The 25,313-nt window shown below is 36.2% G+C and overlaps 1 protein-coding gene across 8 annotated transcripts in view; it reads left to right on the top strand.

Annotated features, from left to right (window-relative positions):
* Positions 1-25,313, top strand: part of KCNIP4 (potassium voltage-gated channel interacting protein 4) — a gene marked incomplete at both ends in the record, with an annotated part of 444,699 nt that overhangs the window by 334,375 nt on the left and 85,011 nt on the right. For 2 of the 8 annotated variants that reach the window (XM_080621845.1, XM_080621841.1), the window contains one exon: positions 3,490-3,601. The exons of the other annotated variants lie outside the window; for them this stretch is intronic. In XM_080621845.1, coding sequence (XP_080477971.1) covers positions 3,490-3,601 — 112 coding nt within the window. Of the gene's footprint in view, positions 1-3,489; positions 3,602-25,313 lie in introns of those variants that run through there. 8 annotated transcript variants of the gene reach the window in all.

Here is a 25,313-nt window from a genome sequence, read left to right as displayed (position 1 = left end):
TGTTTTAAAATGGCAGATCACCTTTTCATGTTTGCACAGCCAATCACCAGGGGCAGGAACTGGTGCGAGCAGGCCCATGGCCATCAATCCCACCCCATCCCTTGAGGAGCACCATACCTTGCCATGTACCTCCACTCACAGCAACCTTACGCTGCAGCATATCATAGAAGCACAGAATGGTTACAGTTGGAAAGGACCTTAAGGTAATCTAGTTCCAACCCCCCTGCCATGGACAAGAACAGAGGCAAATCAGCCTAATGCTGTAGCTTTGTGTGCATGTTTATTGCTAATTCAGGAGTGCTCTGTGTTGGGAGTTTGGTACTAACGTGATTATGCTTTCTCAACTTACTGCTTCAGTAAACCCACAGGGTGATAGCACCCAAGTTTCCAGGAAACAATAAAGGTTCAACTTCAAGTTTTCGTGGAGAGGAATTTATAGCTGGTGAAGATGCGGTTTAGATGGCTTAGCTTCCTAACAATGCTAGCCCTTTTTTTAATTTTTTTAAATATGCAACCTACTGAAAAATCACAAGAAAGTTTTTATGCAAACGTTTAAATATATTACTTAATCACCACCAGAATGCATTGCAGTGTCAAAAATCAAAGCAGGAATGCTTGGATATTGCAAGCTGTCAGCCCCTGGTTTCAATGCTTCATGTAAAGGATGGTGTTCTTTTGTTTCCTGGGGGTGGCATTGCTGAATGAACTCCTTTACTTTGAACAGCTTTTGTAATTTGCTACTAATGCCAATACATGCACCTTATAAGAATATGTCACGGAAATATTTATTTTGAAATACTTGTACAAAATACAAAAGTGAGAGAGAGAAATTCCATTTGACCATGGATTTAGGTAGGGATCAGAATACGAAGAGGTGCCCTATGTATAACTGAATTTTATTATCTTCTTGGCCAAGACTGATTTAATTTTCAAATGCTTTGAGGCATGGAATTTTCTTGATTGAAACACTTCCAGAAGAATTCATGTCTGTAAATGACACTGTTGTTTTAATCTGTTGCATGGTGTATTAAAAGAAACATTTCATACATCGCTTCCTTTTCCTTTCCACATAGTTTCTTACCCTTACTGCTTTACTTTTCAGAGCTAAGACTTATTGACTCACAAAGTCTGTGTGTGGGTCCTGTAACTTAGATTACTCTCACGTGAAACAACAGGAAAAATTAATAATCTCCAGCCTTTTCATTTTTTTAGACAAAAAAGACCACAAGGTAGCTTGGATCTACCGCATGAAATGAGAATGTAGACTAACAAATTTCTCCATTTTAATAGTTCCCTGATACTGTTTATTAACAATTAATAAGGCCTCTTTCATTGTTCTAATATGGTTGTTTGTAGTAAATTATGATTATAGTTTTGTAATGCCCATAAAACTGCATGGGTCAAAGTTCTCACCCTAGAATCACATTAAGCCTTGCAGTTTCATGAGCATTTGGTTGTGCTTCATAATTTGAGAAAAGGAAGGAAAATAAGAGAAAGATAAAAATAAATAAGAATAAACTCAATGAGAAAATAGAAGACAGAGATGAGAATGAGTTAAAAATGAGCATGTCAGAGCCTTAAAAGGAGAAGATATTATGGAATAATTAGAAATCAAAAAGGGCAAACAAAATGTTAATTTTATTTTAAAAGGAATAGAAGTTAACAGGAAAATATAATAAATAAGCCTTTCACAATGAGGCAAAGGTAATGATGTATTTGGAAAGTTCAAAAGTGTATTTGGTCTGATTTATTTTTATTGTGCTTTCCTCTTAGGCACCATTTTAGATCTACAGGTTAATAGAGAAAGCAACCGACATTCAGATTGAACGCATATATAAATAGTACAGAACTCATGGCATTGTAGTATTAAATACCCAGAAGCAAAATCAAAGAATGTTGTTAGTTATATATTGCCTAAATAGAACCTAAAATTAACTGAAGCAGACACATGATTTTTGAACAAATCATATTCAGATTCTAGTCTGCTGCCTCTGTGGAAAAACCTGTGACTCCTATTATCTATTGTAATTTCATGCAGAAAGCCTTCAAGAAAACCAAAGAAAAAGCCGAGAGAAAATTGGAGATTGAATTTTTCTTTCTTTACCTGGTAGTACATAAACAATAGGTTGTTAATATTAGAATTTGTTATTGTAGTGCTTTAAGATTATAATGGCTTTCTGATAAAAAAAAAAAGTTTCTGAGCTTGTCAAAAGTTAGTAAAAATTGTTTCTAGTAGAAAGAGTTAAGCAACCTATGTTGAGTGGTCGATATCGAACATCCTTTACAAGATTGATTTTAGTGTTAAATCATATGTGTTTCTTCAGTAATAGGGTGTCTATATTTTTTGAGACTTCACTTTATTCTAGTGCCTTGTATACCAGTGGACAGGATTTAGTTAGATAATTAGGCTGGGCACTACAATAAGCATTTAGGCCTAACCTCATAATGTTTATGTGCTGCATAAAAATTCTTCAGAACCTGTCCTTCCAGCTGGGTCCACTGGGTATCCTCTTGGTAGTCACATTAATAAACACAGGATGACTAGCTTTATGCAGACTATCCAATAAATCAGCTGAGATCATAAGTCTCTTTTCTTTTTCCCCTGATGCATAGCCTGGGCAAGATCTTCCCAGGATCTGTGTAAAATGCCTAATTCCCTTTCATATATATTAGTTTAGGGTTCAGCACGTCCTTAGGCAGAAAAGCACCGTTTTGTTTTTCAATCAATAAAAACTACACACTCCCTGGCTGCAGAGCGGGGGTCTGGGCTTGTTTCCTTGACAGCTCTGTATTTTGCTAGCTGGAGGCATTTTGCTAGCTGATGTGTATTTCTTTAATTTCCATTCTCATGTCCACAGAAGAGTCTAATTAGAGTCTGGTGATGCTTAAGATGACGAAAGGACAGTGTTTTCTCTGAACATTACTCTTTCTAATGCAGAGGGCAGTAGATTTCTGATACACAGCATTTAGCACATGTGAAAACAGATGTCTGCCTTTAGCAAGCTGCCATTGGTCAAACTTAACACAAATTGTGCTAAGGATAGCTGGGGAAGGGCTCCAAAGGTGGGGAGAATCGCAAATCCTGGGTCTGGAAGCACTGGAGTGCAGAGCGCTGATAGCAGCGTGCTCCCTAGTGCAAGTTTCTTCTTGGCACTGACACAGGCAAGTCTCCAGCTCAGATACAGATGTTCCTCCAGCAGCTCTGAAGTAACACTGCTTGCCGGATACAATGACATACCCAGGGGTTCATGGTCCACCTCAGCTTTCTAAAAGGACTCACTACTGATGAAATCAAATGCTTAGAGAAGCGTGAGATGCAGGGCTTTATCTAATATTTCTTCTCGGAGTGGCTGGTAAATCCCCACAGCTCAGTACAGCGCTGCTTTACACTGCTGCAACTTTCTTCAAAGCAAACTCTTGGTAAAATCCTCTAATTTTCCTCTGATTGTGAACCAGTGTGAAGACTGGAATGATTTGCCTGTTGGAAGAATGTTGACTCTCGAGTGGGAGTCGGAGGGACTGCAAACAGTGGGTATTGTTGTGATTATATTTGCATCTCTGAAGCTGCTTCATTTGCTGGGACTGATTGATTTTTCAGAAGGTAAAGTGGTCACTTACAGTTTGTGCTCTTTGCAGGCGTGGTGTCCGATCTGCTAAAATAGAGAGTGTCAGGTATAAAACCTGTCAAACGAAAAGGCTTGAAAAGTGGAAAAAACATTCAGACTAAAAATCCTGGTGTTCTTCTGCTGGTTTTACTTTGTTACTGAAAACAGAAGTAGGTGATAACATAATATTTGTATTTTACAGTGAATTTCTAAGTGCCAATGAGTCGATGTTTATTCGAAAGACTGAAAATAGTGAACATAATGCCTGTCAGTTGTCTTTGAAAGCTGATCACTGCTGCAAAACTTAATAGATTCAGTGAATCTTAGTTCATGTTTATAACATGCTTTGCTCTTCTGATTTATCATGCAGTTAGAGTTTTGTTCTGTATCAGTATCTGTGTTTTAAAACTCCGTTTCATAGATAAATGCAAAACTGCTACTACATGGTAAGCTTTAGGATCAAGTCTGTATGACATCTGTCAAAAAAACGCAGAGATGCCAACATTAAATGTATGTATTTAAAATATATGTAATGAATATATGTTTTTAAATTCCTGATTGCTTTCTCAAATTTCTGTCTGCTCTCTACTATATGGGTCACCTACTCTTAAAGAGGGCTTCACATTAACTTACTAGGATTTTTATTTCAGTAGTGAGGTGGTTTTCATAGAAATAGGCTATTTTGGTTCAGTTGTTAATGACATCTTTTGCTGACAACTTTTCAGCTTTTTAAAGAGAACATGTAGTGTGGACTGCTCTAGTAAACAAAAGCTGTTCGCTCACTGAAGGCCTTGCACAAAAAATACTTGCTTTTTTCAGTATGTTTGTACATGTGAGCCCAAACCAATCCTTTTTGCTGTGTAACTGCTTTCAGTCAGAATCACACAGCCCAGGAGAGCACTCCAGTTTTCTGAAACATTAACTTTTCATCATGGAGTAGGATCTTTGATGGATGTTTATTCACATCATCACCTCATAAAATTGTTCAGGGTGCTGATAAAATGTGAAATCTTTAACACAGCACTTTTACGGTTACTGAACAGTTGAAATAAATCATCCTTAAAACTGTATGTGGTGATAATGTCCAACATTTGCTATATTACTATAGCTATATAATGCATTGTTTATGGAATTGTAAAATTACTTTTTGAATTCTAAAGAAATTAGTATTTTTTCCCTCATAACTGATGCTCACTTTGTTTCGATTTGGTTTGGGGTTTTTTTTATGCTTTTGGTGTGTAGCATTTTTGACATCTAAAAAACTCCACTTCCTAGAAATGTATAGCTTTGACTTTATGACACATGGTAACAGACAGGAAAAAAAGATTAAAATACAATATTGCTTTCTAGTGAGATCCTATTCTTGATTTCTGACAGAATGATCTTTCCATTAAGTCTGTGAGAAGATGTTTCATATATTTTCAAGGATATTAAATCACTTTTTTTTTTTAAAAAAAAGCCCCCAATAGAATTTATATTGATGTTAATATAAATAAGTTCAAGAAGATATATCATTTGAAATATAACTTTTTGTTTTAAAGTACCGATTAGTGCTATGGCATTTTCTTTGCATGATAAAGGAATAATTTCACTCGAAAGATCCTAGCAATATAAAATCAATCTCTAAATGTAAAAAATTAAACAACATCAAAAGGTACAGTGGATATATTTATATCATCCACAGTGTGAATAGCTTCAGTGACTCGGGGGATTTCCAAGCCCCCCACAGCTGATTTGTACTATTTAACTTTTCCATGCTTGGGATACTGCCATCACCATTAAACAAGAATTCTACCCCAAATGATTAAGGAATATTTTATAGGGTATTCAGAAGTAGTGGCTTGTTGTTATTCTAGTGAATGCAAGGACAGGGTTTCTGTTGATACACAAGCAGGACCATATTTGAATAGCCAGTGTTGATCCTAAAACCAAAATGAGCAATTAGCCCTCCCCATCCACCCAGTGGAGGCTGGGCATGAGCCATGCGCTGAAACAAAGCTGCTCCTGTAGTTAGGCTTTCTAATATCTTAACATTCTTATCTAAATACCCCTGATATATTGACTTGTTTTGAAAATACCACGGAAGGATAAGGCAGCATGCTTGTCTGATGTTTGCTATTACAAGATAAATAAGACAGCTAAATGACAAATCATTCGTTGCTAACTTGTTGCAACTCCACTGGTTTTAGTGAGGTTGTGAAGATGCATTACGGCAATTTCTACCAGCAGATTGCCTTGTGCAAGCCCAAATCAAGAGTCAGCAGCAGAAATAGGAGCAGTATTAAAGTGATCCACAGAAGCATCGTGGGCTGAGTAACTGGAGTGTGTCCATCCTTCAATTTTCTTCTCTGTCCACAGAAGTGTAGAGGTAGCTTCAGCTTCATTGCTCTACTCTTTAATTTGTTCATACTGTGAAAATGCAACAGCTTGTTTATTGTTTATTTTTATAGTTATTTATATTGAGTTATTTATATTTTGTGTTATACGCTCTTTCAGTATTATTTTTTAAAAAGAAGAAAGATAAAATAGCAGTATATTTTAATTGCAGAAAAACTTATTCTTTAACACAACTACTGGGAGTGTTCTACTCAGTACAGCTTCTTCAGTGTGCAGCCATCTCTTCTGCAAAAATGGACTTTCAGTTGAGCAAGCAAAAAAAATTGGTCACACGCTGTGCTATGGTGGACAATCACCCTCCTTTACTTTACATAGCAAAGGAGATATGGTGAAGAGCTTGGCTTGCCCTCACTCCTCCGTGAGAAATTTGGAGAATCCAGGCAATCTGCTTAGTTTTTTTACAGTGTTCAACATCTGGAAGAATAGGAAACCTGATCTGACCCCGTGTCCCAGACTAGGGACTATGTTCTACTTTATCCATCTTCAAATTTGCAAGTAAGGAGAGACTAGAATGAAAAGAAATCTGGCTTCCCTGCAGCCAGCAAGCTATTTCAGTTATAAGGACAGAATCGAATCAACACCACTTTTACTAGAAGAGATGAAACTCTCCTTTCCCTCTTTGATGAAACTCTGCTTTCCCTCTCTTTCCATTACTTTGAAAGTGGTTTGACACTGATCAATATCTTCTCTCCAGCTTCCTTGCCTGAAACTTTTGCTGCTGGGCAGCATCCCTCCAAAGAGTTTGTTAGTCAGCTGGAAAGGCTGGCAATCAGAACTGAAGCAAAGAATTAGAGAAGTAAAGTAACAGCACCAGGCTCACAGGGAATTAATCCACCAGAAACCTGGAGGGGAGAAATGGCAAAATGAAGAATTCAGCTTGCATTTGTGTGTCCATAATATCTGTTAAGTGGTAGCTATACGAAGAGGTTATGTAAATATGTGTGAGCAATTTTGTAGACATCAGGGGACTGCATAAATCAGAGTCTGTAAAAGGACAAACTCTGTACCTCTTCATCATGCATTACATTTTGAAGTGCAACACCTCATACAGAAATGTTTTTCTTACACTTGCGAGTAGAATCAACCAACATTGCAATCTATTTTAGACCCTGCTATTCCTCCCCTTTTCCTTCTGCTAATCTCTAACAGTTTCCAGAGCTTGTTGTTATATTTCAAATGATTATTCAGATATAAATTTCCTGACTGGCATATGGATGTCCTACAAACTCAACATCTTTTGGCTAGTAGGACCCACTGACTTCTACATGTCTTTCAATTCAATAGTCCATCAAAGCTAGGTAGGAATGTTTGATCTTTAGTTTCTCTTACTGTGATGCAAAGCTTAAAGCAGTTCACAAACAGTTATAAACTTTTGACTGCACAGTTGGCTTTGAGAGTAAACAGAGTAATTTGCTGCTTTAACTAGACTTCAGAAATTGAGGAAAGGGGGGGGGTATTTTCTACAAACAGGTAGTTTTCTGTCTTAGGATGTATCTGCCCTCTACAGGTAAAGAAAGACCGATTTTTTTTTGTTTGTGTGCTTGTTTGTTTCTAATCTAATTTGGGTGGACCAAAGCCACCTGCAGTCCAGAAGTCATGTTAGTGCATTCATCTGTTCTGTCACACTAACATGCTATAAAATGTGACTTCTTTCATAGCTCAAATGCTTAAAAGCACAGAGAGGACAACATTAGGTCTATCTGCAACTGTGTTAACATGTTGTTAGTTACCCTAACGGTCCAGTAAAACCAATAAGGTTTAAAAAGTTGTCTTGAGTGCTGTATTTTGTCACTCTTAGAAATGACTGATAGAGGGAAAGACACAGTGCTGAGAAATTCTCCATTGCTTCATATTTTTCTAAGGAAAAGGACTCCCAGAAGCAAGGGAGTTTTCTCCTTGTCTACACGTACCTGAAAAGAAACATCCTAATTTGAATGTCCTACCTATGCACTGGTGCTGTGCTACAAGTCCTGATTCCAGCAGGCTGTTCTGTGGTGGTCCCTCTCCTGTATCACCTCTCTCAGCCAAATGGGATGCAATGTAGCATAACTCCACAATAAACACAAAGGTAAGGAACACACCACACAGGAGTATATGTCCCTTTGCCTTTTTTTAGCAGCTGCTTATAACACCTGATTTAGGGTCTGATATCAGTAAGCTGCTCAGTTTTCAGATGGTGAAATGTCCATTTCCTACTGTTTTTCTTCTTCAGAGACAGTTAGAATTGAGGGAACTAACATATTCTGAGTGTCTTTTGCCTGCCTCAAAAAATTCCTTTTCATGGATGCTGATATTTCAGTGCCAATTCATGACATCCAGATACTGTCAGGTTTCCACTGATCACCAGTCAATCTTTCACACCAGAAATGAGAACTAACAATCCCTTCAGCATCAAATATATTAGCACCTGTGCATATACACTGTTTATTTCCTGAATATAGGTAGATGAAAGGTGGTAAGTTTCAAACATTACCTTTCCAGAAGCATAATTCTCCCTTCAGAAGTGAAAAACCTGGATTATTTTTCTTCTTTGGGTGTTTCCCCAAGACTCTATTTAAATTGTGACAAGAGATTTACAAATCTCTGTCAAGATTTGTAAATCTTGAGAGAGATTCTGAATTCAAGGTCACTTTAGGAAAGCCAGTCTATAGAAATATCTCTAGATCGCACAGCAGAAACTAAGATTAAGTTGATGCTTTAGATCCAATATTGATCCAAATTGATGTAAAAATTAAAGTGCAAATTTCAGTATGCTCATTTACAAGGTCATGTCTTCTTGGACATACGTATGCTTATATTTGGATGAGACAGGCTGAAACTTGCTGAAAATTACTGAATCTTGTAACCATATGTTGCACGTAGCTCAGGGTTGTTGAAGATGTTCTATTTACTCTTCACCTTCCCTCAAAGACTAGGCTTTTTCAGGTTTGGGAAGCACTATCTTGACTAACCTTCTTATGTAATAACACTAGAACATTAATATAATTATACTGAAACTAAAAATTTTGTTTTGCTTTGCTTTTACTTTAGTGACTTTCCTATCTGAACCTGGTGATAAGATGCACAAATGATGTAAATTAATTTACAAATGTGTAAATTAATGTGCTTTATAAAGAGTAAAATTCATTATTTCATACCAAAATCAGGGAAATCATGCATCAGCCTAAACTTTTGCTTTTAGTGAACTAGGAATTAAAAGAGACAATTTACTTAAGAGTTTCAAGGAAGGCTTTATTGTTTAATAGGGTTCTTTTCATTAACTGCTTCCCATGGACATAGATACTGTTTAGATACTGTCTGTGTGAAAAGTGGAGGGAAATATTTGAGGTACTGGTAGAAACCAGAAAGATTTCTGTAAGGAATGTACTGTCTCTTCACATGAGAGTTCACAAAAGGATCAGGCATTATGGATTTTTTTTGACTGCTGAGATAAAACATTTATTTTTAGCATGTGCTCACCCACTGTACTAAAACTTTACTCTCTGGCTCATGATCACACAGTGTATTTTCATCTTAACTTGAAGAGAGCTCCTTTTGGCCACACTGCTCTGCAAGAGCCCTTCACCTCAATTGCTGGATCACATCCACTTGGACATTTATATTCCTAGCCTTGATTTATTTTTTCTTTTTTTTCTTTTTTATTTTTTTCCAAGAAAACATTCCAGATGATAGTCATTTTAGCCTGAGGGATTGACTATTTACGAGCAGGTAGGCAGTTTCTCCTTAGTCTTGTCTTTGCAAAGATGTAGTTACTTTCAAGCATTATTTGAAGTTTCTTCAAGAGATGTTGTGAATTCATCTTAACAAGATCATTCATCCAAAGAAGTCTGGGGGTTTACTACTTCTGCACTTTGCCTCTGCTTCAGGCTCAGGCTGCTTTTAAAATGTAACTCCATATAAAATAACTTATTTTAAGACTACAGAGATTTGGTATGGCAAAATATGCTTCTGAAAAATATCTACACTCAGCTGACTATAGGTGAGGAGAGAAAAGCATTGCCTAATCACTAATGTATGTTAGGGCTGAGAATCTAGAAGGCTTTACTGTTAGAATATGATATTTGCAATGACATAAATAATCATTGCCTAAAGTGACATTATAGAACAAGATTAAATATGTGCAATGATGGAATGACTCAATGAAAAAAAACATCCATAATAGTGCACTTATACAGAAATAACATAGTCACCTTTGGTCTCTTGACTTCTTAAACTATTTATTTCGTGTTTGATGCAGTTTTTGACCAGTATTTTTGACCTTTGATATTGATGAGTCATGAGAGATACTCAGTGAATTTTGTAGGGATTTATGTATATGATTGCATACAGACCTGTGTGAAACATCAAGATTTGCAAAGTATTTGAATCTGTTCCATGTAATGTGAAAATAATAACATATTTTGTAGACAGGATATAATTTAATTATCTAGTGTGCATTTTAGCTCATAATAAAAATGCTTATGGAATTTCCTTTAGGAAAAATTGCAAAAGCATCCATAAAGCTGGTTTTGCAGTCTCATCTGGATACTTAATGGTGTGCAACCACTTCATCTTACTGTAGCAGTATAAAAAAGCTCAAATCAGACTGCTTCATTTATAAAAATGTAACATGCACTTCCAAAGTCTGTAGTCTGTGAAGTTTCAGAAATAGCCTAATGGTAGATTGAGTGAATGTGTGTATACATATGTATACAGAAGTTGTTGAAGGGAAAGAAATAATCTAAAATTATGTATTTGTGTATCAAATTTTAACACTAAGTGACTTTTAATGGGTATTGTATCCCAAGGGATAGGTCTGTAGGTCTGACAGAGGTGCAAGTAGGTCACTTTTAAAATTTAAAAACAAACAAACAAATCTGCCACTACTGATCAGTCCATTATTTGTCTGTAAAATATGTTACTGCTGAATAGTCTGTTTCCATACTAAAATGACAAGCTGTTGTGCAGGTTATTTTATATATGCTTGAAAGCAGATGGAAGGATTCCATACATGCATCTGCCTGATTTTTTGATATGTATGTAGCTGAACAGACCTTGAGTATTTCTGACAGACATCTGCCCATTTTTGGGGTACTTTTTCAGCCTTCCACTATTAAGAAAGAATGAGTTACGTCATGTAAAACAAATCATTGTTCAAATAGTGCTTTCGAAAGTTGGAAGGAGCGATACTGATTAAAGTTCACTGGAAGGAGTCAAATCAAAATTAAGTGCAACAGTTCAGTGATTGTTTCATGATGCTCCTGAAGAAGGTTTGTTACTTGCAGACAAAACTGCTGGGTTTGAAGTGGGAGAGTGATATTAGAAGAAATGGTTGAGAAATAAGGAAAAAAAAAAAGCGTAGCTTGATTAGTGATCTATCACCAAATAACTAAGTAGCAAGGTAAGGAGGGCCTCAAACTTTTTGAAATCAGATTGAATAATTAAAAATTTAACTAGAAGGCTCAGGAGTTTCAGTGAATTAGATTTTTGTTTTGTGTCAAGCAAACTACATTTGAGTATTTACTGTTGTGTAAGGAGAGGAAATGTAGCGTTCCATGCTCAAAAACCCCAAGTTTTATATTCCTCTGTGATCTAATGGGAAAGACCTAAATTGTGATTCTCCAGATACTTACAGTGACAGAAGCACTGGTTTCAGCCTAGCTATATCTGAAAAATGCAGCCATATTTAACCTATGTGCTAGCAGTTTGCTCTATATCCTTCTTGTACTGTGAATTCTTTAGATTCCTTTGTTTCTCAATAGAAGATGACATTCTTGACTCTAAATATCATCATGGAATTTGAGCTAAGGCAGACTGGGTATGTCAGCATTTTTCTTGCAACTTATATTTATGAAGCAATAATCTGAGTTCCTTCCTCTCGGATGGCAACAGAAGAATGTTCCACTTGTGAAATATCACTCCTGGTGAAAGATATCACTTTGGTAGAGCTGTGGCATTGTTTACCTTAAAATAGTTACTGCTAGTTATTTTTTACAAGAATATGTGTGATTCTTATCCTTAGACTATTAGCTAGTCTGCATTCAGCCTTTCCGTATATTTCTCATGTAGTTCAAGTTGCTTATAAGGTGTTTCATTATTTCTCAGTCACACCGATATCAATTGTCAGAAGCTTCAGTTACATGATTTAGAGAGTCACAAATATTAAGAAAACTGAGTTAGCATTCAGGAACCCTCATCTTTCCTTTCTTTTGTGAACTTAGCACATCTTCTAGAAAATACTGAAAATTGTGCTACCTAACTCACTGCCTGTGGTGAGAGTAAATAGATTAAAAGTTGCACCAGATGCTAAAGTGGCTAAAGCCATTTGAGTGTTGAGAGAGACACATCGATAGATCTCTTTTCATCTCACTGTCAAACTAAGAGCCCAAGTTTGAAACCTGATCATGCTATGCAATAGCATTATAAACAGCTTCAACCTGTTGAGACTTCTTTAAACAGAAAGGCACACTGAACCCAGCCAGAAATGTGTTGGCCTAAGTCAATACAGAAGACTTTATTTTTGACAACAAATAGTATATACTTTCTTATAGATAAAACAGGTAGTCTCATTTTAAATTCCAGTAAAAAGCTGTTGTAAAATAAATTACAGTAAGATTTTTATGGTAGCATAATATCTTAGGTAGTGCTAGTGTATACTTTCTTCAGTTTTAAATGCTTCATATCACCTGTTCTTTTTAAGACAGAACTTGTGGTTTCATCTTTATTTATTATGAACAATATAATTTATTTTAACTGGTATGTATACATATAGAGAGGAATGCACTCCTATATCTCCTTTATGAGATATATAGCATATAGAATACATATATATACATATGCAGTGAAATATAAATTTAAAATAGTTTTAGAATTCAGTTTATGGTGTATTAAGTACAAGTAGGTCAGTTTGCAGTATTTCACAGACTGCAAATTAAAAAAAAAATTCTTTGCTGATTTGTATTTCCTACGAATTATTTCAAAATACAGGCCCTATTTCTTAACCTTCTTACATGAATAGTCTTTTAATACAACATATTTGTAATATGAATGTACTATTTATTTCAGCAGAAGATACTCTTTTGTTACCAAAGTGTGGGTTTTCTACAGGTTTCTGTTTTCCCAAACATAATATAGTTAATTTTAATTTAAACTTGTAAAATTATAAATAAAAACAGAAGTATTTTTTTTACAGTTTAACATAGCAGAGACTCTTCCTCCTTATGTTCCAATAATGATGCACTGCAAAAAATATTCCTTTGATATATTTCAATAAGTAATATGATTTACATTGCTAAAAAAAGAATTGTTTCCAGTTCTTTCTCCCTCTGGGCAATTAATTACTTAAATCACTAAATGGAGCTCAATCAATTAACTCGCAATAATCGTTTTGGGACTTAGTTCAACCCCTGATCCTCAGCTATGTCAGAATACTGTAACTTTTCTACCTGCTTTTCTCAGATGAATAAGTCTAATGCATTGTCCTATATACAGAGGTTATGCTATATAACAGAGGTTATGTGTCCATCACTTTATTCTCTCAGCAGAATACTGTGCATGAAATAGCTCATTCTGAATATAGCAATCAACACAGAAATATGGGCTGGTTTTGTAAAAGTAGAGAATTCCAAAGTAATACGAATAAATGGATGATTCACTGTGTACCCATATATTACTGTGAATTTTTGCTCCTCGCTTTTTTCCAAATGGAGATAAAATTGCTGAAAATAGTGTTATTAAAAGCTTTTATTCAGATCTCTTTTATCTGTGCCAGGTTAAACAAGTATCTCATGGATGAACACTTGAATAGAAGCATCTGAAAAGTCATAATTAAGTAAAATCCTTAGTAGCAAATTATTGCTTTTATGAATTTTACTAAATTGTGCAATTTTGTATTATTTGTATTAACCACAGACAGTAGTCACATCCATCCTATTGATTAGAGAGACATAAATTTGATGGGTGGACCACTTGGTGGATAAAGAACTGCCTGGATGGCCACGCGCAAAGAGTTGTGGTCAATGGCTTGATGTCCAGCTGGAGACTGGTAATGAGTGGTGTCCCTCAGGGATCGGTATTGGGACCGGTCTTGTTCAACATCTTTGTCGGTGACATGGACAGTGGGATTGAGTGCGCCCTCAGCAAGTTTGCCAATGACACCAAGCTGTGTGGTTCGGTTGATACGCTGGAGGGAAGGGATGCCATCCAGAGGGACCTCGACATGCTTGTAAGGTGGGCTGATGCCAACCTTATGAAGTTTAACCATGCCAAGTGCAAGGTCCTACACCTGGGTCAGAGCAATCCCAGGCACAGCTACAGGTTGAGCAGAGAAGAAGAGATTCTGAGCAGCCCTGTGGAGAAGGACTTGGGGGTGTTGATCTATGAGAAACTTAACATGAGCCGGCTTCAGTGTGTGCTTGCAGCCCAGAAAGCCAACCGTATCCTGGGCTGCATCAAGAGGAGCGTGACCAGCAGGTTGGAGGAGGTGATCCTGCCCCTCTATTCTGCTCTCGTGAGAGCTCACTTGGAGTATTGTGTGCAGTTCTGATGTCCTCAACATAAAAAGGTCCTTTCCATCCCTAACTGTTCTATGATTCTATGATTCTATTTTGTTGTTGTATGCTGTAGTAGAGAGTAACAAAAGCTTCTTGGAACAAGAATGATCTAAGTATTGTAAATGATAGCCACCAGGACAATATTTGTCTACAAATTCCCAGAACACCACTAAGGACTCTAATTAAAAAAAATCACATAAAAGGAAAGAAAACGCCTATCATTATTAATCTCCAGAAGCAAGGCTATTTAATTAATTGTAAAATAAAGGTCATTGTCAAAGCTAACTGAAAAGGTACAACTTCTGTCAATATTTATTGGATTAGACTTCTCTGTTTTCTCTAAGTGTTGGGTACTGCATAGTGCTGCTCCATCTTCCTATAGCTACTAGCTAGCTGAATCTACAAAGCCTCTTTGTACCCATTTCAAGCTATATCTTAACCACACTTAAACCTTTAGTTTAATACTGGCTCTGTATGACAAATAGGCAACCACACTGCTGAGCAGTGAGCTTGGGGATATGACAGTGCCCATGATGTGTCTCTGGAGACAGAAAACCTCTTTATTAGCCTTTTAAAATATGAATTTAAAATACATGAAGTGCCATATAACACTTCAGCACCAATGCTAATTTCAGACTGCACAGAGTATTAGGAATAATATTTTCAGTGTAATTTAAATGAACTTTAGGTTAAAACCCCTCTTATTATTCCTTCTGCAACATTATTTTAAATTAGGGTAATACACACTGAGACACTTTACCTGTCACATTCAAATGAAGACACTGAACCATATGCTGGTTACTTTTCTGAATACCTATTTCATGTAAAAGCTATTTTTAACAAGATAACACATTTGTGATAATTCACCTTATGCATTCATAATGTGTAGCTACTTGGATTCAGTCCTGAATTTTCTGCCATTTCACCATATAGAACCCTTGATGATAATTTTCATTGTTAAAGTCACCAGAAGTTTAGAATACATAAGAAATTCAGAATGAATCATTCTTATTGTTATCAGCAAAACAATAATCTTCAGATAATATGAATAAATTGCTGTTTTTCAAATAGTATAAAGGTCAGCTTCTACCTGTATTTTACAGAGTGAAATTGTCTGCTTGCTACTGTTAGTTTAATAAGACCTATTAATAATGAAGAACTTTTTTTGAGAGGAAAAAAATTAAATGTCAAAGCATTTTCAGTCTCCTTTTCAGATGATGCACAATTTTATCTGCTCAGAAGTTGCCTTCTGAGAATGAAACATTTATTGACATAAAATAGTAATTGCCTTTTGGTTTTCATTTGGTTTTTCATTTAGTTTTTTTCTACTAGCACATATACAGTAGTTGAAAGACATTGCTTAGCCAAGCTACTGTGTGTCACAGTGGCCAACTGTTATAATCCTTGTGGAAAAATCTATGTGTCTGGGCAATTCATTTGTAGTAAAATCACCTCTTGTCTGCTTTTACACCTTTAATTTGTCTTGGTCACAGGCTAGCAGAGAAAAAAAGCTCAGCAAAGGTTATTGGTTTTGCAAGGCTGTCCCAGCTGGAACGTGGAGGCTGCCACTCCGCCACCCAGACTTTCAGCCATGCAGAGTACAAGCCACTGAGCACCACAGTCCAAGAGCAAAATGGGTGAGGCCACCTCTGACAGCTAACAGATGGGGACAGATTGGACAACATCCTGGCCCTAAATTATCATAGTGAAAGTCTCCAGGAGCAATGTGAGACGTAGACGCTAGTCCTTTCTCAAGACTTGCTGACAGGCTCTCACAGCTGGGCCATCTCAGGATGGCACAGCTCTGCCTAACCTTCACCAGGATCCTCTTTACCCTTTCCACAGTAACAAAGTGGTGTCTGCATTCCCAGGGGAGGAATTGCCTGGAGAACCACCGTGTATATGTCGTGGAAGCAGACAGCCAGTCTGGCAAATAATTGAATCTTACTCCCTGCATCTCTGTGGAAGACATTACTCATTTTCCTATCAGATTTTGTTAAGAATTTGAACTCTTTAAACTGACTTGCTCCCATTGTCCAGTTTGCTCTTTTAATCATTTTAATCCATTCCGCTGTCAGTTGTCTCCAATAAAGCAAACAGAATGTGTACCTCCACAATTCCTTCTCCATCATCCTTCTAAATGCAGCTTAATTAACATTTTCACACTTATCTTCATATTTTTAAAAATTGGGCCTAACGTTGGAAAGTAAATGTCAAATGCCACCGAATGCAGCATTGCAGGACAGCATAAAACAGTTCCTGTTTCAGACTCTTGGAGAGCTAAATCTTAATACAGTCTGAAATGTGTGTAGATACAAAAAACAATCCTAGGAACATCTTGTAAAGACTTTTCAAGAATCAGGTTTTTTTAATCTCTCATGCTTTTGCAGGTTTCAGAAGAATAAATTCTTGCTGTGTTTATTTCTCTACAGTGGACCCCTCCAAAATGGATATTTGTTATACTTGACTGATGTTTTGTATATATTAATTGGTTATTGCATGTAGCAAAAGTATATTCCAGGAAACTTAATATATGAGGAAAGTAAAGTGAAATACTTCTCCTCCTCTTTAGCAATATCAATAATTTTGAAAGAATTTCTTACAGTATGACACAATGCATTTTCTACCAGGGTCATTAAAAAGGCTCCAAATATTTCTGCCTATTCTAACTCTAAGTATTGATCTGTTTTCCCAGGGATTGCTGACTATAAATCTTCACCTGTGTATCCAGTCTGTAGTCATTCATATGCTAAGCAAAAATTACTCTGCTGTTATATTTACTACACTGCTGCTACATGCCCAACCAACCACCTTTATGGTTTTGTCCTATCAAAGTTAATCACTAGTGTTATTTCCTTAGTACTGCAAAACCCCCACGGAAACTGCTTGTCTCTGGGTCTGTGGAATTCTTCCAACCAAAAAAATGATCACTTAGCATGCTAAGCTTTCTCCTGACATTCTCAGTTTTATGGGTCAAAATTCTTGAAAGGCCATGAAATTCAAGATCTTCAAGGAAAAATGTATGTTTGTCCTTGTACATCTTGTGGGAATCTTCCCACTGTATCTACAAAATCAAGTAAAAAAGCAAGCCAGATGTGGGTTCATTTTACCTTACATTCCTTATTGAGGGAAAAACAACCCTTCTTTAAAAACTAGCTTCAAAATACTTCCTAAAAAAAAAAAAAAAGTTCTTTTTTCAACTCCTTGTTATAAAAGGAGTTGCAGCAGATGAACTTGGACAGGTTTTGGAAGGGGTACTATTTTCATTTTTACTTTTTATGCACTTGTATCTTTTTGTTAGTGCTTCTGCATATATTTTGGGTTGACAGGTATACACTGAGCAAGCTAATTCTTTAAATTCTTAAATTCTTAAATTTAGATCCAGATTTTAACTGTTAAATATCCATTTAGCAGTGTTCTGTCAGCTGGTCTGTTATTCAGAGTTCCCTGGTGGGAATTTTTAGCTGCCTGAAAATACAGATAAGAATGGTAAAAAATGAGGTTTGGCTCTCTGACAAATTTAATCTGCATCATATTTTCAATATTTGAGTAAAATATGAAATATTAGATTGCTCTTACGTCCTGTGTAGTAAGAATAAGAAAACTAACTTTGAAAACAGTAAGATCTAATTTAAAACTATTTACTTATACTGGACAGGGAATTGCAAAAGTTTGTGTAGATTAGTTCCTTTTCTTTGAGTCCATCTGAAATCAGGAAGTCAGTACAACCTCATAACATAATCTATTTGTATTAAAGAGCTTGAAAAAAGATTTTTCTTTTCATAGCCAAATTTTTCCTTTCTCATCAGAAATACAGCGTACACACATAAAACCAGGCTTAATCTATAATGACTCACATGCTTGAATGATTGGCATAATCATGATGTAAAGTCAATTTTCACAGGATTTCTTTTCAGTTCACAGACCAAAACTATTCTGGAGCTGGAATTTAATTTAGATCCTATTTAAAAAAAAAAAGTTTCCAAATTTTCCTGCAGGGTTTCTATTTAACTTTTTCTAATCCAGATTCTTTTCACTGTTGATTAGGTTTTTTTTTTAATGTTTCCCTATTGCCTTCTAACTTCAGATTCTCAAATTACTGCTTCAGACAGTCCAGCTCTTGTCCAGGTCTTGTCCTTGGAGTATTTAATTTTGGGAAGACCTTTCCTTCATGTTGCCTAGATTTTATTCACTACTCTCAGTTCAGGCTACTTGTGTGCAGCCTACTGCTGAGAAAATCCTCTGGATCCTTGGCTTCCTTGCCCGAGCCTTTGAAAGAATGGAGTTTCTCACAATTTCTACAGTGTCTTTGTGAACCTCAGTTTCAAAGATTTACAGTCACGGCCAAATTTTCGTAGATTTTAAAGGGGAGTCCAAAGGTCCATTCAAGTAACAAGCAACTACCTGCTAAATTTCTGGTTCCAATTTCAAAGCTGACATAGTTTGACAAAGGCCTTCAGGAACATTTTAAGTCAGGAAGACAAAGCTTATTTTCCTACTAATGGGAATAACAGAAATGCTTTTCCACAGAGCAGGGAAAATTATGGAAATCTTAGTTCAAACACCTCTGGATTTGTAAAATTAGAGTCATAGCCAAAACAAGGGTACCAGAATGGGAATAATAACAACCAATAGCTTAGTCATGCATGAATATGCAAGTTAACTGATCTGCTTTTATATATAATGCAACAAATAACTGGTATATATTCAGAAAAATTGCTTCTTTCTCTCACTCATCTCCTATTCTTTCTATAGAAGAGACCTTATGTAGTACTTCAACTGTTATCTGTTTGTCACAGCACCATTTGCAAATCTACCAATGTACTACAGCCCAAAGGAGATTAATATGTCAGAAAGACAATAGAATATACTGCATTGTAAGCTTATATAAATGTGTTTCAAGGGTATCTAAGAGTTTGTTGAGTTGGAACCCTTTTCATTTATTCAGTACTTTATTGTGTATTAGGAAACTGCACAACCTTCTAGTGTAAGGTTATGTTGGACTTTTTGCTGATTTGAAGAATTAATATTTAAAGTTTCTGTCTAAAGCACAAATATAAAGTTTCACTTAAGTACTTCTGGAGATACTGGTAGTGGGACTATGTCTATGAAGCCATAGTAACTCCTTGTTAGATCCCTTATGGTAAACTGTCCAGCTTTTTAATGATAGTAAATTCTAACTTTTTTGCTCACAAATATCCTATTTACATTGAAAAATTGGTACCTTATTTATTTCTAAATATACTTGCACACATTACAGGCATCACTCTAATAAGAGTTATCACCATGACTCGCATTTATGATAACCTCTCAGCTTTGTGAACTTGGTCTGTTCTGTAAATGTTTATTATGGTTAAAATTAGTGGTGTTGAAGATTGAGAAAGTGTTTGAGAGTGATGTAAAGAGATGTACTGTCTTTTTTTTTTTTTTTTTCCAGTTTCATTCTTCCTGTCTACATTTAAAAAAAAAAAAAGTTGATTAAGGAGACAGACTGGATGTCAGACTGACATTTTCAGTTGATATCATAGTAAACCAAACAATAAAATACATGTGTTTTTTCTGATTGGTGCTTATAAAAATATTGTGCTTGAACTTTTAATTCCAGATCAGACCATACCTTTGTCCACCCTCAAAACGGGTACCATAGCTTTTTGCATGCTACAATTGATGGAAATAATGTGCTTCTGGTGTAACAGGCCATTTGTATGGCCTTGAAACTCTTCATCTGACGCTTATCTTTATAAAAGCATTATTTACAAATAATTTGATGCTGCAGGGTGCTAATCACATTTCATTTGTACAGAAAAATAATTTCAGAAATGTATAAATTAAAAGGCTGTTATTACCATTAATATCTGTGCACTTAAATGTCAGTTGAATGCACTGTGCTTAAACTTAGACAAATCTTAAAGTTAGGATAGCATCAGAGTAATTAGAGCTCGAAAGGGTCAAATACATGGTTAGCAATTAGATCTAATTTATGGTGTTGTATTGGGTTTATCTTGAAAACTATCAGTGCTAAAGGTGACAGGTATAAAGTGAAAACCAGTGAAAGTCAACAACTCAGAGACTACTTGTCATTGTCATGTGGTGTCACTGTATTATGGCACAAAAAATTAGGGAAGATTGCAAGATACATTGATCATAAAAAGCTTTTATTTAAACAAGGTTTGATGTTGCTTCTAGTGTACTTAGAAATGTGCATTAGTCATCATGATAAAAACAACCTTTCCCAGCAATTACCAGAGTGATACATGGATACTGCAGTTGTTTCATGGACATGCAAAAGCCTTTGCTCTGCAAACCATACATTCTCTTGCTGGGCTGAAAAACAGAAATAAATCCTGCAGACCTCTGAGCACTTGGCTGTGCTAGAGATGAGGTAGCGGCTGGATTTTTTTTGTGGAAATTTATGGGTCTCCAACAAACCATGTTAAAATTGTGCTATATTAATGTGCAGACTCAGAGTCACTGCCACAGTAAGAAACTAATCAGACAATGGTATTATTGTGGGTTAGTTTTGTACTGTTGCTGATACAGAAAGGATGTCTAACTCATAGATACTTCCTCCTATTAGAGAAGGTAATAAAATATTCAGGCCCTGTTCAGCTGTGTTCTGCAGGGCTAGGAAGAAGAGCCAAAAATGCTGCCAGAATAGCTTCTGGGTGTTTTGTGAGCCACACTGATAGCATAAGAAGTACTTAGAAAGAAGTGTTATCATCTGTGGAAAAGGCATGAGAGGTTACTGAGGGATTATTAGGTATTTCTGAAGTGCTATTGTGTCATGAGTTTACTAAGGTAAACTGTTTGTATTAATTACAGAAAAAAAAAAGCAATGTTAGGTAAACATAATGTAGGATATGCATGAGGCAGACAGTCTTTATTAGCTTTCCAAAGGATTGCCGTATACCTTTTCCTAACAGGTATTTTGGAGTATTTTCCCTAGCTAAAAGGAAAATCTGCTTAGGTGAACAAATTGTCAATCATAACAGGTAGCATACAGCTTCAAAGTCCATTTTATGTCTAAAGAGATAACCAAAAAGCCCCTGTTAAACTGTCAGTTCAGCTAAGCAATCAAAAAGCTAAAAGCTGAGTATAGTATATGAAATTTTGACTGAAATGTAGCCACAGTGCACATACAATTGTCAAAAACAGCCACTGAAAAAAGGTATGCAAATTTATTAAATATAAATAAGAATAGTCACACTAAAAGGTCAAATCATTTGTTATTTACTATTTACCTTGGTATTTTCTCAGCACTGTAATATGCGCAAAGCTGTTTAAATGGTGTCACTTTGTGTGAGTATTTTGACCTGTAAAGCTCTTAAACATTTTTATGATCAGTAGATTATTTTGCTATATATGGTTTTGGTCGAACCATAATGCAACCATGCAATTTAGTGAAGTTCACTGAAAAGTATTAAAGGACTTCTAGGTGTTGCAAGGAGCTAACTGGCCAATAAATCCTAGGGGATCAAAACTGAAGTAGGACTTTAGTCCTGACCTGTTCTCACAGAGGCTTCTTTCTCAGAGCTCTTCTGGAGTCCCTGTGTTGCACCTGACATCTGGCAAAGCTTTGCCCCAGATTCTCTCCCAGACTTCTGCAGTTCACCAATGTTCACAACTAAAACTATATTAAATGAAGGTCCTTGTTCTAGGTCACAATAATTACAGTGGTGATTTAGGGAATATGCTTATGTGTAATTTCTGAACTCCCGTTGGGAATATGAACTCTCTATTTGCATCTGTGTCAGGCTGAAAGCTCCATTTTCACTCCATTTTCTACCTCTTTTTTTTTTAACAAAGGATGGTCAAGCTTCAATTATCCTTTACATGCAAGTCTTTTAAACAATTTTGGATGTTGCCACAGGTAATGTTTGATTGCCTGAGAGAGGTACTAGACATCATCTGATGAACATGTGTGGAAGTTGTAAAAGATATTTTCTGATCCAGTGTTTTGTAGAGAGGGATAGTAGATGAGAGAGATTTTGCTGAGGGGTAACAAGTTCATGTCCAAGAGGCAAGGAATGATCATGCAACTTGTGCAATTCCAATCCAAGTAGTGGGTGGGGAGAAGCATGTGATGGAAAAGCTTGTGGATGGACATAAAGACAAGGAGACTACTTAACAAGTACAATTTTGGGCAAAAAAAAGAGAAAATTTATTTAATTGATTGCCAATTAGAGTTGGCTACTGAGAACCAAAAACTAACGTGACACCTTTATTCATGGCTCCTCTACCTCCTCTTCTGTACCAAGTGGCACAGGGATATGAAGAATAACGGAGTTGCAGTCAGTTCATAACACCTCTGTTGCTCCTTCCTCCTCACACATTCCCTACTCTCATGTGGGTTCTTTCCATGATCTGCAGCTCCACCTTCATCTCTCCATTGGCTTCAAGTTCTTTCAGGATTACCCTCCTGCTCTGGCGTGGGCTCCTCTGCACTGCAGAGGTTGCTCTGGAGCCCCCCTGCCAGTACCAAGACCTTGCTACTTAAATCAAATACAAGTACAAATAAACAACTGGATATGTTCTTGTCACAGAATCCAATAGGCTTAAAGGTAACAGGCATACAATCTTTTATGCCGTTTGATCAAGCATTTACTTTGAAGCTAGATATGTTCTTAACGCTACTAGTGCTGTTCAAGGACTCCAGGTTCATGGGAGTTGAAGATCTTATGTTTCTAGCTTAACAGTATTTGCAGTGATTTCATATCTATTTGTGCCAATATTATTCTTTGGATTAAAAAGCATTATTTTCAGCTTTCAAGTTTGCATTTTTTGTATATTTGCAGTCAAGAGCCATATCCTTTCTTGTCATTGCATTCACAAAGCTAAACAAGCTGCAGGTCATTGTGGGAACTTTTGTCTTTATTTCAATTTGAGACCATCTTTCACAAACATGGCTGAACAGAACTTTGCATGGTACCGCCATGCAATAAGGGTATTGTAGCTGTACCAGTGCCAATATTTAGTACTGATGATATTTGAAGCAAATACATGGGCTACCACCCAAATCCCAATGCACCTAACTACGCCTTAACAGTACTTCAAGTTGTGAGAACTCATGGATTGGTTATAGTATGAAATAATTAAACTTATTCGATCCTCTCAAGTTTTCATTTGAGATTTAAAATTTCTGTTCTTTGTTTCTCAAAATTGTAAAATGAGGACGATGATAATTTATGTAACCTCTGCCTAAAATAGTTCAGGCAAGCCTTCTGCATTTTCAGCTTTGATTGTTGATAAGTATATGGTTTTGCTTTGCATGCAGAAAAGAGGAGGCTTAGGGGTAAATCGTTTTGGTGCTTTTCAGTTCTGAATGCCTTCTTTGGGTTCCCATTTTGTGAAATACCCCAGGAGTGATTTTTGACAGTAAAGTTTTAATGCATATCCTACAACTCCCACAGAGGATGTTTTGCAATGTTTTGTTTTGTTTTTCTTTGTTTCCACATATTGGCTGCCCAGATGATATATTTCTTAGATCACAAGGACCACATTTCTCAAGAAATACTATTCCTTCTAAAGGAAGAGAGTTATAATTATCTCAGAGCTCTGAAACGCCTGAAGTTGCAGGGACATGTTGATTCAAGAAATTTACCACATATGTGTGTGTATAGGTGTGACAAACTGCTGTGTTGTGCTGTGTATGACTCTACTGGGGGTCCCTTCAGCACAAATTTTGTGCCTTGACACCTCCAGCACAACAGTACTTCGGGGCGTGTCCTGATAGCAAGAACAAAGCCTTACAACCCCTCCCGCAGCGTCTAATACTGTATTTTGTGGTACAACATGGAGGAATTACACATCCTTCCTCCTTACCTAGGTAAATCAGCATTTCCTTGGATTTCTCATTTCTTTTTGCTTTCTTACTCCCACAGACATACGCCATCATCCCACCTCAGGGAATTGCTCTTCTCAATCACCCCAAATTTGAGACAGACTGCATTAAAGCCTTTAATGGAATGTGCTGCATAGGCTTATGGTTTCTGGGGGACTTCTGGCTTCTTCACATATTCCTTGCCTGTCGAGCTGCATTTGTTGCTTAAATCAAGCAAAAATAAGAAAAAAAAAGTGAAATACTAAAACTGAACTGAACAAATAAATGAACTTCACTTGGAAAGAAGCCCCCTGATAATGCTACAGTCAAATTTGGAAATTTTTAGTTCTCACTATGCTTGCTTTTGTTGGTCAATTTGTAATTTATCAGATCAGCTGCTTTCCTCAGAAAATTAAATACATACAACAAATGTGTTGAAAAAAATTAAAAGAGATAATTTTCATTGTTAGAGAATTCCTTAGAAATTTTGACCATTTAAGAGAGTTTTCTAAAAATAAATAATTTTTTCCTTATTATATTTCTACTTATCTTCATTAGTTTTAAAAGCTGCTAACTATATCAATGGTAAGTTAGTTGGTTCATGGACACCATGAATCAAAGATTTTCAAGGTATTGTTATCAGGGGACTACAAGCCACTTATTTCTACAAATAATAAATTTCTGTACTGAACTGTATCCCTGCTAATCAACACTGATGCTATACCTTGTTTCAAAATTCAACAGCTTACACAGGATACCAATCAGGACTCCTGGAAAGCCATCTTTAGGAAGAAATTATATAAACACTGTTTTGTTTCAAATCGTCAGAGTTTTTTGTGAGTATAAGATGACGTGAAATTCTGGAGTAGGTTTAGAAAATAACAATAAAATGCAAATAATCGCTAAAGTTAGTGCTCTGTTAAACCATTCATCTTGGTTTATAATTCATATCACTTTTTA

This window comes from Psittacula echo (genome assembly GCF_963264785.1).
Source record: "Psittacula echo genome assembly, chromosome: 1".
NCBI lineage: Eukaryota > Metazoa > Chordata > Aves > Psittaciformes > Psittacidae > Psittacula > Psittacula echo.
The sequence above is the reverse complement of the archived record's forward strand: the minus strand, read 5'-3'. Positions and strand labels throughout refer to the sequence as shown.